Raw genomic sequence first — 18,668 nt, 5'->3', positions numbered from 1 at the left:
GAATGAGAGTGTGTGTGCCCTGCGATGGGTTGGCACTCCGTCCAGGGTGTATCCTGCCTTGATGCCCGATGACGCCTGAGATAGGCACAGGCTCCCCGTGACCCGAGGTAGTTCGGATAAGCGGTAGAAGATGAATGAATGAATGAATAAATAAATGCACCTGAATTTAATTATTTAAAAATGATTAAAACAGCATTCTTTGTGGGTCTGGCAAATTAGCAAACGAAAAGTCAAATCATTCATACACAATAATGTTTTATTCATTTCAAATTAAATACGTTTAAGTAGAAAGTCAAACAGCAAAACTTGTGTATATTTCGGACATTTGTGTCATTTAATTCTTTAAAATAAATATTTTTTTTTACTGTGAGCAAGTTTTGCCTCATTTCTGATTTTTTTTTTTTATTATTATTTATTTATTTTTTCTGTCCATACATCTATCAATTAATATCACTTCTATCTGATGACACACTAAAAAGGCTGCAGAACGATCTTATGTCTACTGCAGTTCAAATCTTAACTTTAGAACAGTTTTTTATAGTGAGATATTTCACTCGACACTATTAGGTAGCGTTTACAGTTTATAGTGCACACATTGCACAGAATGTTTAATGAAACACACAAAAGCACAATCAACAAAAACAGCAGCGACAAATAAGATTAGTGCTTAAGCCATAAAAAATACAGTTAGAATTCACTGGAACAACATCCATATTAAACTGTGAGGTATTTTGAGTTAGCGTGACTCTTTCTTCTTCAGAAAACCATCAGTGAAGCTGAGCCTGGGATTTAATCAGCTCAGACATAACCTCCTCTGGTGCATTGACATGGTTCTGCACCATGAGACTAGTGGTCTCTGTTCGACAGCTGCGCGTTGTCCGGAAAGTTCTCATGTGCCGCAGCTCCATGTCATCCTCCTCTGTGACCCTGATGAACGGGCACCAGCGGAAAGCTCGCCGGAAACCTGACCGGAATCTGAGGAGAAGCAGCAGGCGTCTGTTCAACAAAATACTGTATTTATGCTTCCCAAACATACTTAATATACAAATAAATTCTTATTTCATCGGAGAAAAGTTTTATTCATAATAAAATAATTGTCTTAGCATGTCGAATATTTTTAAGAATATTAATTTTCATTGTTTGTTGCAAAAAAATATTTTTAAATAGAAAATAAAACTAAATATAAAAAAATATTCAAAATATATATATAATTATTTTTATACTAGACAAGTTCAGTTATGGGATTGATAAACATCCATCCATTCGAGATACAACTATGGAGAACAATGTGGTTCGTGTCGGCTGACTATAGAAACTTTTCGGAATGGGTATATTTTCTGAATGCTTTGTATACCTTTGGTTCAGGCAGCAGTATATGATGGGGTTGTACATGGTGGAACTCATAGCTAACCAGAAGATGGCCAAGTAGACCTGCTGGATGTAACGCTGGTTGTATATATCCTTCTTGAAGCTGCCCAGGATGAAGTAGATATGATAGGGAAGCCAACATATAGCGAAGGTTGTCACCACAACGATCATCATCTTCACAACCTTTAATTAAAAAAAGCATTAGACTAATACTATATTCAACAGTCAAAGTTGTGGCTACTACCACATTCATGTAAGGAAGGTAGATGTATTGCTTATCATTAGGAAGTGTGGTGCTTATGTCTTATTGCTTGGGGCCTTAAAGCTGACATTTCTAAAGTCAAAATCTGTGAAGTGGTAAAATTTAGCTAGATCAGCATTACATGAGCAAATACACAGACCGCAGACCAACAATATCAAAGAAACGTTTTAATAATATGGATGTAGGAAGAAGACAGTGACGTACACCCTGTAAATACACGAGGAAAGAAAAAGAGACATGATATTGGCTCCTGCTTGACTGGAATAAAACCCTCACTCACTTCAGCCCTTTCCGGATAAGACTGGAAAACTATATCTTATGTGTAGGGCGTCAAAAGCTCAAGAGGATATTATTCATAGCTAGGCTGGTGTGTTTCTATATACCGTACACACACAATTCCAAACACTGAAACATTTCACACTGAAATATGTTCTAATCTGTAAAGGATTTTTGTATAGTTCAATAAAAAAACTATAACAATTTATGCTGCTAAATGGTGCCATATTGTTCTAAAATATCATTTAATTCCTGCTCAGTTTCACACCAATTTGGACCATCAATCTAAATCCTAAAAAAATGAATAAAGAAACCATGAAGCCTCCAGATAAAGAGCAAAACATCTCTGTTTCTGTAACCCAAGGACAATTTTCAAGACTACCAAGAACTCCCAACTTTCTTGGACAAGACCTTCTACTGCAAAACTCAAAAATACTACACCTTATTTCACATGACTCCTTCGCTTTCTGTATGTTGATATGTGTGTGGCTGTGTGTGTAAGTCTAATGTTAATGTAATCCCCAGTGAAGCACTTGTGAAGGTGATCAATCTGACCTTGCGCTTGGCCTGTATCTGGTTCTGGTAGTGGTCTGAGGCCTCTCCTGGGATCTTGCTGCCCCATAGACGTAGGCCCACCAAACTGTAGGTCACTAGCATCACCAGCAGGGGGAGCAAGTAGATCAGGATAATGACAGCAATCTGATATCTGGAGGGGTTTTACAGGGTATTCTTATTCTCATGCTTACTCTCCGGAAAAAAAAAAAAATATTAACCAGTTTGTTTAACTTTAATACATACAGTTATTATTTAATAAGAAATAAATGTCATTCAAGGGCAAATTAATTTCTGTCACCTTAAAGTAAATATATTAGTAACAAATATGAACAATGAATAATGATAATGAATAACTTTGAAATTTTTATATTTCTATAAAGCAGCTTTGGGACAATGTTGATTGTTTAAAGCACCATTCAAATAAAATTGAATTGAATTGAAATGAATAACTAGATTCAATGAATCTATGAATAAGTTATGTATTTATGAACGTGAGATAGTCTGGACCCACACAAGGGGGTGCAGGGGGTTGGCAGTTCAATGTATTTATCATGTAGCATATATTAAAAGTAGGGTATATTATTTTCCGATAATATTTTGTAAAAACAAATACAATATCCTGGTGGATTTTTTTTGGTTTATCTTACGAGAGCTGGTGTTTTCCGCCGTAGTCATCAGGCCATTCCACCATGCAGACCGTGCGATGAGAGTAGACCTTAGTGCTCGAGTAGAAACACTGAGGGAAAGCCAACAAGAAAGCCACAGCCCATATAACACCAATCACTACTTTGGTGGTGGTAGAGGACAGTCTGGATCTCAATGGATGGATAATGGCCAAGTATCTGTGATGGTAAACAAATCACACCTTATTAAACAGACAGCAACACAAGCCATTTTAAAGACAGACAGATTTCTCTCAGACGTCTATCAGACTCTGGCTCATTGTCACATCTAAACCAAACATAATCAAATGATATGTATGTTTATAAATACAGCTAATCAGTTCCTCTCAACAAGGCACAGGTAATTATGTCAACTCTCTTCTGATAAGGAGGCAGAAAATCCAATCAAAAATTGCTATTGTCACTTCAGACTAAAGAGGTTTCTATAGCATATAAATATTTAATGTAAAACTGCATTACAGACTCTAAATAGTTACTAATTTACGTTTCTAATGTCAAATCTCATTCCATTTCCTCATCACAAATGGTGTCATATACAATAAGATAATAGCAGAATGGATATTTTTTCATTAAACATGCAATGTTTTACAAGCACAAAGCAATTAATAACAGCCTATATTAATTTGTTCTAAACTATAAATTCAGTACCACTAGATCAGTACCAGTAGAACTACTACTGTTAAAATGTACCTTAGATAAAATAAAACATAGAAAAAAGGAGTACAACACTGCATAAGTAAAAGTGTATTAAGACGCTGCTGATGATCAGCCACAAAAAAAAAGTATTTTTGTTGTAGCAAGAAGAGAAGTCAGTATTGTAATGTGTAAAGAAACAAGGAACAGGAACACACACACACATATATACAAACACACACCACACACATACACATACATACACATACACACGTATATACAAACACACATACATACACACACATACATACACATACACACATATATACAAACACACAACCACACACACACACACACATGTACAAACACACACACATACATACACACGTACATACACACACATACACACACATACACATACACACGTACAAACACACACACACATACAAACACACATATACACACATACACACAAACACAGACACACACATACACACACAAATACACACACATACACCCACACACAGACAAACACATAGATACATACACACATGCACACATACACACGTACAAACACACACACACACACACACACACACATACAAACACACATATACACACATACACACAAACACAAATACACACACACATACACCCACACACACAGACAAACACATAGATACATACACACATGCACACATATCTGTGTTAAGATGTATTGTGGGAATTATCCATATTATGATGTATAGCTAAACCAGATGCCTGTTGATTTATTACTGATATAAAATTATTTTATGTTGTTGGATCAGCTGAATATCATGCAGCATTACAACATACATTTATAAAGGATGATGTTTGTCAGGATTCTCACAGCGCCAATCATGTTGCAGCAGCACAATGCATCAAGTACTGCAGATACAAGCCAGCAGCTTCAGGAAATCTTCACTTCACCATCAGGCAAAAAAGAGTAATCTCTGTGATTTTGATCAAGGCATGATTGTTGTTGCCAGATGGGCTGGATTGAATATTTCTATAGTTGCTAATCTCCTGGGATTTTCAGACACAACAGTCTTTAGAGCTATCTCAGATTGGTGCAATAAAGAAAGAATATGAGAGACAGTTCTGCTGATGAAAATGAGCACCATTTCTGTGGAAAAAAATGCCTTGCTGATGAGAAAAGGTCAACAGAGAATAGCCAGAGTGGTTTGAGCTGACAGAAATGCTAGAGATAACCTTCCCAGTCTCTGTACACATGTGGTGAGCAGAAAAGCATCTCAGAATGCAGAACACGTGGAACTGTGAAGCGGATGGTCTACAACCACAGCAGACCATGTTGGGTTCCACTCCTGTCAGCCAAGAACAAAAAGCTGAGACTGCAGTGGGCAGAGGCTCACCAAAACTAGACAGTTAAAGACTGGATAAATGTATCCTAGTCTGAAGAATCTCAGTTTCTGCTGTGGTTCACAGATGAAAGGGTCAGAATTTGGCACCAACAGCATGACTCCATGGCCACAACCTGCCCAGACTGGTGGAGGTGGTGTAATGGTGTGGGGAAATGTTTTCTTGGCACAATTTGGGCTGTTAATTCCAATCAATCAACCATGTGCATTGCTTCATGACAACAATTTATCATTTTCTAATGGCTACCAATCTTCAGCCTGATAATGCATCATGACACAAAGCAAAAGTCATCTGAAACCGCTTTCATAAACATGACAGTGGGTTCAGTTTTCCGTAGTGGCCTTAGTCACTTGATCTGAATCTAACAGAACACCTTTCAGATGTGGCAGAACAGATGATTCACAGCATGAAAGTACACTGGAAAAATCTGCAGGAATTAAGTGATACAATCATATCAACATGTCCAGAATCTCACAGTAAAGTTTACAATATCTTGTGGAACCCTTGGCATAATGAACAAAGGTTGTGTTGAGCAAAACAAGACCCTACCCAGCATTAATATAGTGTTCCTAATATAGTGTACAGTGAGGTTATATTTGACACCCCTACTGGGAAAGGAAATAGGCTTCATCACCTTTTTGTGTAAATGAAGTGCAATGATTCCACTATGTCGATAAATAATGTGTTAGAGAAAGTGAAATGCTTGAGAAAGTGCCAAAGAGGTTAATTTAATTATAAAAGGTAACAGAGCAAGAAATAAAGAATGTCATCCTTATTGCCAAAAGCATAGAAACACACACACGTAACAGATCACACTTTCTTTCCTATATATAAAGACTCTAATGTAATAATCTTGAATCTTCTTTAAAATGTTGAAAAATAAATAAATAAAATAAAATAATAAATTACAAATAATAATAAATCAATCAATCAATCAATCAATCAATCAATATTTATTTATTAATTTATTTAAATATTCTTTATTTATTCTCTATATATTTCAACTCTCTGCTAATAATCTCTAATGAAGAAAACACATATATTTCCCCTTGCAGATATGGCTATTATAGGTAATAGGTAACTTTAAAGATGACATTCTTCTCTAGATCACAGAGAAGATCTCTAGATCTCTAGATCATGCTGTGACATACAGTAAACAGCATAATGTTGTTAGTGATGATTAATGGTTATAATTTTGGATTTTATTTTTACTAGACTAATTACAGTTCCTCAGTGGAAAATGAAATTAAAAACTAGTTTGGTCTTTAGGGTATTTGTGACGTGTGTCATATCTTACCTGTACTTCAAAATACCCTAAAGCTTGACATATTTTTTCTGTTGTGAAACAGTAGACGTTTTTTGTTAAAATATAGAAATTCTTCCTCTTGTAATTTCTACAGTGGATGTATGACTTTCTATACTGGATATATTTTCTTTTTTATACTTTATTTTGAAATATTATCCTATTCTCTAGACTGTCAAACACTCAATACAGATCAATACATTCAAAGAAAAAAACAGCTTAGTAACTTCTGCATATTAAGCTGGTCAATGCCTTTTGGTTTTGATTCTACTAATCATCTGAAGGGCTGAAAAACAGAATAAATTCATTTATCTGCTGTAATGATGATGCCAATGGAAAGCTAATGTCACTGAAACCCAGAATATATAATATTTACATGATTTTCAACCTCATCAAAACATTCAAGTGTCTTTTTGTGCCCTGTGGATTTGTCAGGAATCATCCTGAAAGACACGTCTCCTATCAGGATAGAAATGTTTTATCATAGGATGAAGATGATCAGTCAGAAGTATTGATTTGTAGTCACTCTTCCCTCTAAATAGACAACCAGACATAAACCAGGGCAAAAAAATATAAATGAGCACCACAACATATTGGAGTCGCTGTGTTTTTTTTTTTTTTAGTCATTATTTTCTGTTCAGATGACAATATGTAATTATAAATTAATTCTTTTTAAAATGTGCAATAAAGCATAACTAAATAACAATGATATTAAAACAAATTTCTCCAATACAAGGATTAATTTGACTCAGTACTTGTATGATGTTATATTTATATGATTTATTTTGTGGAATTTATTATTTTTTTTCTTGCTGTTTGTGTTCGATAAACCAGATTAGTGTGTACAGATTAACTTCAGATTATGTTTAGTTCAAACATGAATCTGAATCACTAGTTAATACTCTTGTACTTCTATATATATTGTAATTCCACTACATCTCATGTTGGGATGAAAGAAATGAGAAATGATGCAGATGAGAGTGCTCACCTGTCCACAGCGATAGCAGCCATGGAATAGATGCTAGAGAAGACAGCAGTGATGGGGATAAAGTTCTGAAATTTGCAGTAACCCAACCCAAAGTACCAGTCGTTGTGCAGCGCGTAAACGAAATTGAAGACCGTGTTAAATGCGGCCATGGAGGCGTCGGAGAAGGCCAGGTTCACGATGAAATAGTTGGTGACGGTCCTCATGCGTCTGTGCGCAAGGATGATCCAGATTACGGTGACATTTCCCACCACAGACACCAGCACTATCAGCGAGTATGCGAGCGCCCAAAGAGCCACTTGCCAAGCAGGCTGCGCGAACTGGTTAGAGGAGGTCTCATTCCCTTCATCATCTCCGTCGTACAGCACTGATGTGAATGCAATTGGATCCGAAGTCGCCTCCATATCAGTCACGGTGCGCTCCTGGAGTTCCACACGGATCAGTGTTGCTGCGCATTTCCACTTGTCATCATGTACGCAGTTGGGACTGACGACATGCAGGGCGCACATGCGGAAAACGTGTAGCGGATCATTTTCCCCACACGAATAATAATTCAGTTCATTTAATAATTCTGTAAGGGGGGAAAAGTGAAGTAAGGTTGAGTGCGCCTTCTTTTGTCCAGGAAGCCTGAAGCACCTCCTGCAGTTTACTGGTGCGTAATTGGACAAAATGACTGGAGCAGGGGAAGTATATGTGTGTGTGTATGTGTGTGTGTTGGGGGTGTTAAACCACTCATTGATCAACTCAGTTTCTGCAAAAATACTGGAATTTCTACACATTTCTGCAAAATTCCACAGAATTCCGTTTCTGTGGACCCGGTTTGACATATTATGTCTTGTGTTCCAATATATTTCTTTCTTTCTTTCTTTCTTTCTTTCTTTCTTTCTTTCTTTCTTTCTTTCTTTCTTTCTTTCACAAACACTCATTGCCATTCCATCTACCAGCATGTTTTATGGAAAGGAAGAATTTAGCAAAGCCATTCCAACTACCAGCATGTTTTATGGAAAGTGAGAGAAACCTGGAGGACCTAGGTAAAATTGTGGACATGAGGCGAACAAGCAGAGGACATTTGTTCAGACAGTAATATTGGTTTAGGGCCTTGAGCTGTGACGTGGCAATGCTACCCGTTCTGTCACCATTTTGCCACCTTTTCTGTAATGTATACTAGTACCACTACTAGTACTACTTCTACAGTACTACTACTACTACCAATAAAAAATTCTACAAGCTATTGTCCTGTGGTGATCTATCAATTTTTCATTCATTCATTCATTCATTCATTCATTCATTCATTCATTCATTCATCCATGTTCAGTACCCACTTTATCCTGATCAGGATCACAGTGGATTGCAGACCACAGTCTATCATGGGAAAATTGTGCACTGGCTTGGCATACACCATCTACAGGATGCCAGTCCATATCAGGTTATCTACAGTAACACATGTTATGTTCAATGTCAGAGTGAATTAGATTGGTGCACACTGATTTATATGGATGGAACACAGTGATCTGTCTGCCTACTTCAGACATTTTATCTAAAGTCTCATATAATGTGAAATACAATTTCTATACAAAAATACATTTGTTCCTAGTCTCCTGCCTGCACAAACATATTGCTCTTTAATTACTTGTTGACCTACATGACTTCAGTGCTTGGTAAAAGTATAAATTTCACTTTTTAAAAAGTCCACTATCAAATATTGCAGACAACCCTATAGGCTTTCTTCAGCAATTCTGTGAAATGAAAAAAAGTAATACAGTTTATAGCCATGAGCGAAGAGTGCACAGATGGAGAACGTCCAGCAATACTGAGTGATGATAACAGTCACTTGATAATATGCCTTTCACTACACCTGAGTCCCGATGCACCTTTGATTTTTCACTCTAACATATGATGCTTTTTCAGTCTGTCATTTTAATCCACTGTAATTCTAGCACTTTATTTTGATTTTTGTTATCTTTATTTTGTCAATGTGACCACAAAATGAGCTCATGAGCTATATCTCTCCTAAATATTCAATGACAAAGGAAATGCAAATAAGCTTGTAATGAACCAAAGACTTTAAACAGACCAATAAGAAGCATGTTTTTGAACACATTTCCTGGGGAACCTGGATGACACTGAGTATAATTCTTCAAAAATGCTATGTTTGATACATTTTTCCGCATAAATAAATAATTCACATCTTGTAGCAAAAGTTGTTTTTTAATATACATTTTTAACATTCTGTGTTTCAACCTTTTTACCTTTATTTCATAAATTATTTTCATGTCATAAGAAATTATATAGATATGTACGTTACCTAGATATCACATCGGTCCAGTGTGTAAGTTGCCATTTTATTAGGTACATCGTAGTTACCTTTATAGCATTTCTGTTCAGTATTTGATTGATTTGCCAAAGGTTATGTTTTGTTTATTAATTAATGTCATACTGTGATTTTTAACCAATTATTGTTAGTTGTGGAATGTTTGTGAAACATTTCCAAAGACTTTATACAACAGAAAAATTTCCCATTATGAAGTGTTTTTCAGTTAATACTACTGACTGAGCTATTCAGTGTAACACAGGTATTACAAAGTAAACAAATGAGAACCAAAAAGAACAATAAAAATAAAAGCCCCATGTGACTTAAAATTTCACAAATGTTGCAGACAGGTAAACTTAATAATAATAAAAATTAATAGCAAGCAAAAAAAAAAAAAAAACAAATACACACACACACACATATACAAGGTTATGTAATATAATAGGATCACAATAAAGTTCATATATTAAATAAGTAAATACAGTGCTAAATATCTTTCCTGCCAGAAAAGATTAACCTACTATATAATATCCTACGAGCATATGTAGATTGAATGTGTCTTTTCCACTGTCAGAGCTGAAGTTAAACTAATCAGAGATCATCTTCTGATCATCACAATCATTATAACACAATACTAAACGTTTAAACTAACGCTTTATGCGATTTACAATGATCGTACGCTGATTGGATCAATCACCTATCAATCAAATGCGTTTACCCAATTGGCTGCAAGATAACGCGGAGCTTCACTGAAGTTATTGACATCCAGCAGGTTATTATATTTTCTACTACAGTAGAAAGCAGCTGGCGCGAAGTTTTCCGGAAGTATCCAGAATAAATAATGTTAAAGATATATTAAAGGCGTCAAACATGTCGGATAGTGTTCGATACTGTGCGAGGTGCTCGTACCTTCTTCTGAAGTTTGCTTTAGTGGCTTATGCTACGGTTTTCTGGGTGAGTTTTGTCTTATCTTTTATATTCATCCCCTGTCTCACATTATTGTCCAGTAACTTTACTAGATAATGTAGTGTATGATGATGTAAACAGTTATTATGAAGATGTAGCCTACTTCAGTAGTGGTGTTTAAATGTGGATTTAACACTTTAAAGGTGTTTAATTTACCTGTAATGGCGTCGTTGGCCACACCTTTGTGTGTGTGTGTGTGCGCGTGCGTGTGTGTGTGTGTGTTTGTTTGTTTGTTTGTTTGTGTGTGTGTGCAGGTAAAACTCTTATCTTTCTTTCACTACACGTTCACTGACCTCTATAGATGTACGTGGAGTTAATTAAAAGAATATAATAATTTAATAAAAATGTTATAATAATAATAATAATAATAATAATAATAATAATAAAGTAATAATTTAGCTTTTTAGAATTTAATAAAAATGCGTCTGGTTGCTGAAGTGCTGTACATTCTCAGAAATAATAATAATAATAATAATAATAATAATAATAATAATAATAATAATAATAAGGCTTTATTTTTCTCATATACATTACACAACATGTGTATTTTCACATATCCTGGCTTATTAGTATAACAGGGTTGGATCACAGGGTGAAGCGCCATGTTCAAGAGACCAAACCTGATATTCTGCTGGTGCTGGGGCTTTAAACCTGCAGCCTTCTGATTAGTCTCACAGACTAAGCTCAAGGTTCATTGTTCGTTCATCAAGTATGCATGGTTTACTTAAAACTAGAATATATACCTTTTATAGTAGATTTTATAATTATAATATTTTATAGTAGATTATTTGGCCTTAAATTATTTGGATCGCTAATTTAGCTTTAAAGCTTTACTCTAAATTGTAACAGAAGATGCATTACATTCACCCTACCAGGTCGAAGATACATTATATGCACAAAAGTTTGTGGACACCTGACCATTATACATTTTTTTTGGGCCTTCTCCAAACTGTTGGCACAAATTTTGGAAGCACGCAGTTGTGTAGGATGTCTTTGTATGTTGTTGTAGTAAAATTTTCCCTTTATTGGAACGAAGAGTTTCTAGCGCGACAATGCTCCTGTGCACAAAGTAAGCTCCATTATGATACGGTTTGTTCAGGTTGGAGTGGCGTGCACAGAGCCCTGACCTCAAAACCCATAACCTCAAGATGAATTAGAACTTCAGATGTGCACCAGACCTTCTGAATTGACATCAGTGCCTCACTTGACTAAGGCGAGGGCCTTCTGGCTGAAAGGCCACAAATCCCCACAACCACAATCCAAAATCTAGTGGATCGCCTTCCCCGAAGTGTGTAGGTTCTTATTACGGAAAAACACACAAATACATGTAAATGTTTGCGGTATTTTACCAAATGTGACTTGTACTGCGTAAATGTGTAGAATGTTAGTTCTTATTATTAGTTCTATGTATCAAGAGATGCAGATAAACAGATATTCTTGGAATAAAAATGTTGAGAAATTTATTTTCCATTTACAAAGTAAAAACTAAAAAAGAATGCAGTACTTATGCCAAGTTATTTTGGCTGATGCAAGAGCTGCTTTGTGGTACAAAACACACCTTGACAGGATTCGTGGAAGCACTGTGTATTCATTAAAGTATGCACAGCTTATTAGCGTAATTAGCCCATGGTGTTGTTAGAGGCAATGAACAACAAATGTTGATTTTTAAATGCAATTTGCTTTCATTTTTAAATGTCATCTCTCTGCTTCCAATTATTTTCTTCCATTTAGTTTTTGTCTGTTTTTAAACAGCTCCAGCTTTTTCACGCTCCTTCCTCCTCTGGACTCATGATCCTCAGAGGTTTGGGTGAGGGTCAATGTAAAAATGACTCAAAATGCCAAGACCCATTACTTTCTTTCTGCTCAGGTACAAATGTGAATAGGCTTCATTAAACCAGCAGGTGGATGGGTGGAGAGTTCACACACTCCAAATTGGCTTAAAGGCAGCTCTTATGGCCGGCATGCGATCAGCGCCAAGTAGCTTTAATAGAATCAGACTGGCACTGTTGCATTTTTTATATGATTTAAAAGTGAAGATGAGGTGCAACATTAAGAGACAAATAGAACCATCACCCTTTTTTATTTTTTAAAATTGATCATATTCTGTTAAAGCTAGCAGCTTATGTGTGTTTGTCATCATTTGCCATCAAATTGGAAACCGCTTTATACATCCGGTTAGTAAAAATGTGATCCGGTCGAGCCGATACTACGATCCTAATATTCGTGTATTAGACAGTAGAGAACACAGTGATTAGTGTAAGTACATAGCGTGTAGTACGTTATTTGGGACACAGCTACTGTGTGAAAACTCCAAACAACTCCAATGGTTGTACATATTCAGTGCTGTATTGAGTTAAAACATAAAACTGACAACAAAAATAGAACACATCTCAAAATCCTCGAATGTCTCGGTTCATGTGTATTGTTCTGTTCAACTCAGAGCAAGACCCTGACTGCTATTAGCACAATTACTTGTCATGCATTAAAATTCATCAGCACATTTCATAAATATAAACTGCTATTTGTGCTGTTAAGGATATTTGTTTAAACCTGTTGTTTTTTGTAATTTGTAGAATATGAACAATTTTATGGACCATGTTCAGATTTCACAGCCTAAGATTTAGGGTTTGGTGTATGTATAGGTGCTTATGTTGATTCTCCAGGCGATCTCTTCATATATTAAATTTCCAGCATGCGCTTTACTTTTTTTTTCAGGTAGACCTGCGATATATATATATCACAGATATATAATTTGTAGCATCTAGACCACAAATTTGGGAGAAGCAAATCATTTTTGCAGTCAGCTATTACATGATTATAGCATAAAAGTAAGAAACAATTAAAAAATATAGGTATATATGAGCAAATGGCAGACAATGAAATAAAAACAAGCTGTTCGAGTCGTAATTATCACATTAATCACGCAGCAAATTTAACTACCTGCAAATCTAATTTAAATATAAGTGCAGTATTTGATTATTATATGAGATCATAAAATATACATTTATATCATTTTCATAAAGAAATTCCAATAGGTGCAAATAGAGTTTTTTTTAAATGATTTATTATTAAGGGCTTAAAATGTACTATACGAAGTAACACGAAGGACCATCTGTTCAGAATCACAGAGATCATGAACTTTATTTAGATACTGTATATTTGTGCTTACTGCCTACTGTACCCCCGATCATTCACACATATATCCAATCAGCCATGTGGCTGTGGAGCAACGCCTGAAATCAAGCAGATACAGGTCAAGAGCTTCATGTAGTGTTCCCATCAAACCACAGAATAGGTGGAAAATATGAGCTCGGTGATTCTGACCATTGCATCACTTGGTGACTATTTCAGGTGCTGATGATTTCCTGGCATTTTCTGCACAAGAGTCTACAGATGTTACGCAGAATAATACACTGAGCAGCGGTGCTGCAGCAGAAATGCCTCATTGATGCAGGAGGTCAGAGGAGAATAGCCAGACAAGTTCAAGCTGACAGGAAGGCTATAGTAACTCTGTTAGAATGTAATATGTAAAACATTGAGATGTATGAACTACAACAGGAGAACTTTTAGAAGGCTAAACTCCTTTTAGCCAAGAACTGGAATTTGTTGTTACAGTGGAAACATATTCACTAAAACTGGGGGAAGACGGGGGCTGAGGGCTGGGGGCATTGCCCAGTTAACTATCTTATTATATACAGATTGTACGGTCAGAATTTGTCCATGGACTCATTTGATTTGTGTCAACACTTCAGACTGATGGTGTGGTGAAATGGTAAGAACAATGTTTTTTTTCTTGTCACATACCAGAAACTTTAATACCAATCAAGAATCAATTTGTCAAACTATATGTACATTGTTTCTGGCCATGTTGATTCCTTTAGGCTGAAGCTTTCCCAATGTATGTTGCCCGTGTCCATTATGGCAACGTACCATATCATAAAACACAAAGTCATATGAAACTGGTTTCATGGGCATGACTTTGAGTTCAATGTTTGCCCAGTCACTGGATCTGATTCCAGTGGAGATCTTTGGGATATGGTAGAATAAATATAGTAGAATGGGAGGTTTACCAACTGAAAGTCATGTCAACATGGACCAGAATCTCAATGGAATAAGAGGTGTGGGAGGACCTACACAGTATCACACTACAGTGTTTAAATATGCCTTTGGATCATCTACTGTACCAGCGAGGATCTACCTCTGAACCAGGTCATATGACACTGCCTTGGTATCTCACACTAAGGGATAGCTACAGAGACTTGAAGACTTTAATATGACCATCAATGTGAAGAAGACGAATGTGATGAGCCAGGGCATTAAACCAACCACCAGTTATTTCCATTAGTAACATGTACTGGAAGTGGTACACAAGCATACTTACTTCATTTCCTGGACTCTCCATAGCAAGAATGGAGATGCTGTTCTTTCCACTTGCACAGATTCTCGGGATCAGTGGCACCAATATTGAGGCACTTACCCAATTCCAGTCTTACACCCAAGTGAACTGGCTTATAACATGATGGCTGCCCCACCTCTGCTTCAAAAATACTTGTAAATGAGAGATGAATTCATTGGCTGTTGAGAAATAGGCAGAGCTAATTAGCAATCCTGTCATGTTGTGTAAAGTCTACAAAGAGAAGCTGAAGTACACAAGAACATTTAGAGGATGCTTGCGGGAAGGGTTACCTCTTACAATGCCACACTTTCTATGATTTATTGCTTTCTGAGACTGACGGATGCCAAAGATGAAGCAAATCACCTAATACTCTAATGACCAGCATCCATCACCCTGCTGACCCTTTCAGCAGAATTCAAACAACTAAACCATAAGAACCCCACAAGCATCGAACAAGAAAGACCAGACTGCACTGTAGTTAAAAGGTATTAAGAATAGCTTGCCAAGATCCATGATGATTTAACAGTCTAAGCAGTCTCTCTAATATCAGGAGATTACGACTTTGAATCTCGATGGTGCCCCAGCCATCTGTGACTGAGAATCCAAGAGCGCATAATTGGACCTGCTATTTCGGTGGGAGGAATTGCACACTTCTCCACCCATTGAGCGGGCATCTGTTGGCTCATGTATATGGAAAAAATCATCCTCAAATATGTTTACCAGTTTGTAAAGATGTGATTACCTGGCTTCACAAGTCTCTGACGATGCTCACGTTAGCTTTCACTCTCACAGCTTGATAGCCATTGTGTGATGGGAAAGAACTAGCTGGTGGATGGCAATCGACAGCAGTTAAATAGGAAAACACTGGTGTGAAAGACCCATGCTAAGAATTACGTTTGTGAGAGAACGGAAAACGGTGAGGGGTATAAAATAAAATGTTTTGAATGATAATAATAGAACCAATAGCACAATTCTTTCTGTGGTACTGAAAATAGTAAAGTATATTTATAGAATATATTCAGATATGGTGGATTTATAGTTAGCGTGTGTATGCGCATGTGTGTGTGTGTGTGTGTGTGTGTGTGTGTGTGTGTGTGTGTGTGTGTGTGTGTGCACGTGATCGAGGTGACCCTGCCTTAAAAGTGAGATAGGGTTCTAGAAATATCTCAAGACCCGCTATTAGATATGATAGCAGTGTTATACCAGTGTAACATGATGGTGTAACTTATTAAAATGTCCTTGTTACAGTATATCAGCACATGCTCTGATATATAAGCAGCCCTGGGGTAAGAAGCATATATGACTGTGCAATATTTTTTATTCATTATTACCTGGCAATTCACAAGGCTCTCTAGGCTAGAAATCACCATTTTCCCCCTTATTTTTTTAATTGAACAATAATTCTATATGTAAACTGTACTGGGAAGCACAAAAAAGAAGTAATACATTGCGTCTAGAAATGCAACGGATTAAACCACACTATCAACATGAAATAAGAAAATACACAGGGGGTATATATTTATATTACTCATTGTATATATATATTACTCATTGTTAGTTCCACAGGAAAGCTCATGGCTGTTCCAGATCAAATCCAGTGTCTCTTTTAAATCCAGCATCCTTCCGTCCAATATCTTCCAGGGATCAAGTGAGATAAGATGGTTTTTTTTATGATATGTGTGTCGGCAGTGTAATGTGTGTGAAATATATGACGGAGGCAGAGCTAATGGGAAAGTTTGTGTACTAGTTTGTCGATGTTCTCTCCTTTGAACTCCTTTGATGCACTTCGAAGCGTGCATTTGTTCTAAATCATCAAAAGAAGTAATTCATCAAAGGGAGAGTCTCAACCCTGAATGTAATGATCACTAGTAGTGCTTTTCAGTGTAATACCTACTGCTCTAGTATTTTCTATTTCAGATTCTCTATGGAAGCATTGTTTCTAGATCATGGACTTGTGAAAAAAAGTGAAAACAGTATATGTCTAATGATACAAAAGTGTGATTTGGTAAGATGTAGTGGACTCACAATGTGTTTGTCAATACAGTAAAAGTAAGGTTCCTGTAAAAGGACAATAAATGAAGCGTGACAATGACAAAGTGTAGTGTGTCACATTTACCTCGTAGACACAATGTTGTGCACCATAAAAGCATAGAACAAAACAAAATCTGTCTAAACATGCTTAAACATGCCTGAAACCTGGGAACTTTTTGTAAGTTAGGGTTTCATATCTGTAGCTATGAACTTCCCAAATAGTGATTTCTGTAGGCCAGATTGAATCAGGCGTGAGGTCCTGACGCTTTCCTCTGGGTGCTCTGGTTTCGCCCGAGCATGCGAGTGCCCTACAGCGGGTTGGCACCCTGTCCAGGATAAGTGGTATAGAAAATAGATGGATGAATTGTAAAAGGCTGTCGGATTGTTATGTGAGACATTGATTTGTGTTTTGCTTCTGTTTTTTTTTTCATCTTTTTGTGTTTTTATCATCAGAAAAGGTGATTATTTGAGGCATATAGGTGATATATTTGGCATTAGTGTTGGTGCATGAGGCTCTTGCAGATTTGGCAGACTTTAATGTTTCAGTTCTCCAATCGCTGACCGGAAACGAAAGTTCTCCCACACATCAGACCTTAAAGATTAAGATAAACCACTGCTAGCCATTGCTGTTTTATCATAAGCTAATACACTTAGGATAGCCTTTTTGTACTGTTGCATACATTAATCTTTTTAATAACTGATGTTCTACAGTGTTAGTGCTTTCTGAAATAATACAATTAATCTTACCACCTAATGTAGTTGTTTGTCAATATACCTTAAAATTATTTATTTATTTATTTATTTATTTTGCGCCATTTTTGTTATTTGGTATTTAAGTGGGAAGTGGAAGGAAGAAATCAGTGAACTCACGGTCAGCAATAATTTTCACTCATTTACCAGCACTGTACACATGATACAAACAGTGTGTAGAATGTTCCTGAGCTGGTGTTCTTTAGTACAGTCCATTTCTCTTCTCATAATAATTTTTAGTTAATGATGTTTATGGTAAGAGAAATTCATAGTATGAATTTCAAGGGCATAAACAGCCATAAGGCTGCTACATAGTGCGAGCTTCTAATGTTTGGAACAGCACAGCGTCCCTGTTTCTTGTCTCACAGAGAACTGTACACACTTTAGCGTATTATTCTGATAATGTAAACAGTTTGTCCTAAAGGCAGCTGAGATTGTTGCGCAACTACTACAATGCATTTTAATGCTGACACAACAGTGTGGCTAAAACTTGTGAGCTTATATGTGTATTGATCACAAGATCTCTACCTTTGTGTCACATTATTTACTGTATTGGTCAGTTGTGTTGTTCATTAAGAAAGCATATCTCTCTCTCTCTCTCTCTCTCTCTCTCTCTCTCTCTCTCTCTCTCTCTCTCTTTCTCTCATGCAAAACACAGCTTATCGTTTTACAGAGAAATTAAACGTCTCTTTCCTGCAGACTTTCACAGACTAGGAAACTCTGACTTTTAAACAACAATGCATTTTAA

The 18,668-nt window shown here is 36.4% G+C and overlaps 2 protein-coding genes across 3 annotated transcripts in view; one reads left to right on the top strand and one right to left on the bottom strand.

Moving 5' to 3' along the window:
• Positions 1–568: 568 nt before the first annotated feature.
• Positions 569–8,129, bottom strand: tacr2 (tachykinin receptor 2). Of its 2 annotated transcripts, none has more exons than XM_060872874.1 (5): positions 7,470–8,129; positions 3,109–3,303; positions 2,462–2,612; positions 1,355–1,551; positions 569–996 (listed from the first exon to the last, which is right to left on the bottom strand). In XM_060872874.1, exons 1-5 carry the CDS (start codon positions 7,973–7,975, stop codon positions 768–770), a joined length of 1,278 nt encoding a protein of 425 aa, XP_060728857.1. In that variant the 5' UTR covers positions 7,976–8,129; the 3' UTR covers positions 569–767. The 2 variants fall into 2 exon arrangements, with proteins under 2 accessions (XP_060728857.1, XP_060728858.1); XM_060872875.1 differs by having other exon boundaries at positions 569–975; positions 7,470–8,128.
• A 2,387-nt stretch (positions 8,130–10,516) lies between these two features.
• Positions 10,517–18,668, top strand: part of tspan15 (tetraspanin 15) — a 32,117-nt gene continuing 23,965 nt past the window's right edge. The window contains exon 1 of the mRNA XM_060872871.1: positions 10,517–10,731. Coding sequence (XP_060728854.1) covers positions 10,648–10,731 — 84 coding nt within the window. The 5' untranslated portion in view covers positions 10,517–10,647. The remainder of the gene's footprint in view (positions 10,732–18,668) is intronic.

Source organism: Tachysurus vachellii, chromosome 6, assembly GCF_030014155.1.
Source record: "Tachysurus vachellii isolate PV-2020 chromosome 6, HZAU_Pvac_v1, whole genome shotgun sequence".
Classification (NCBI taxonomy): domain Eukaryota; kingdom Metazoa; phylum Chordata; class Actinopteri; order Siluriformes; family Bagridae; genus Tachysurus; species Tachysurus vachellii.
The sequence above is the reverse complement of the archived record's forward strand: the minus strand, read 5'-3'. Positions and strand labels throughout refer to the sequence as shown.

Bases quoted from the DNA above. Each gene is read 5' to 3' on its own strand.
- tacr2 (XM_060872874.1), bottom strand. From the start codon at position 7,975: ATGTGCGCCCTGCATGTCGTCAGTCCCAACTGCGTACATGATGACAAG. The intron at 3,304-7,469 runs GTGAGCACTCTC...TTACCATCACAG, and splicing joins GCTGCTATCGCTGTGGACAG to ATACTTGGCCATTATCCATC. The intron at 997-1,354 runs GTATACAAAGCA...TTTGTTGAACAG, and splicing joins TACTGCTGCCTGAACCAAAG to ACGCCTGCTGCTTCTCCTCA.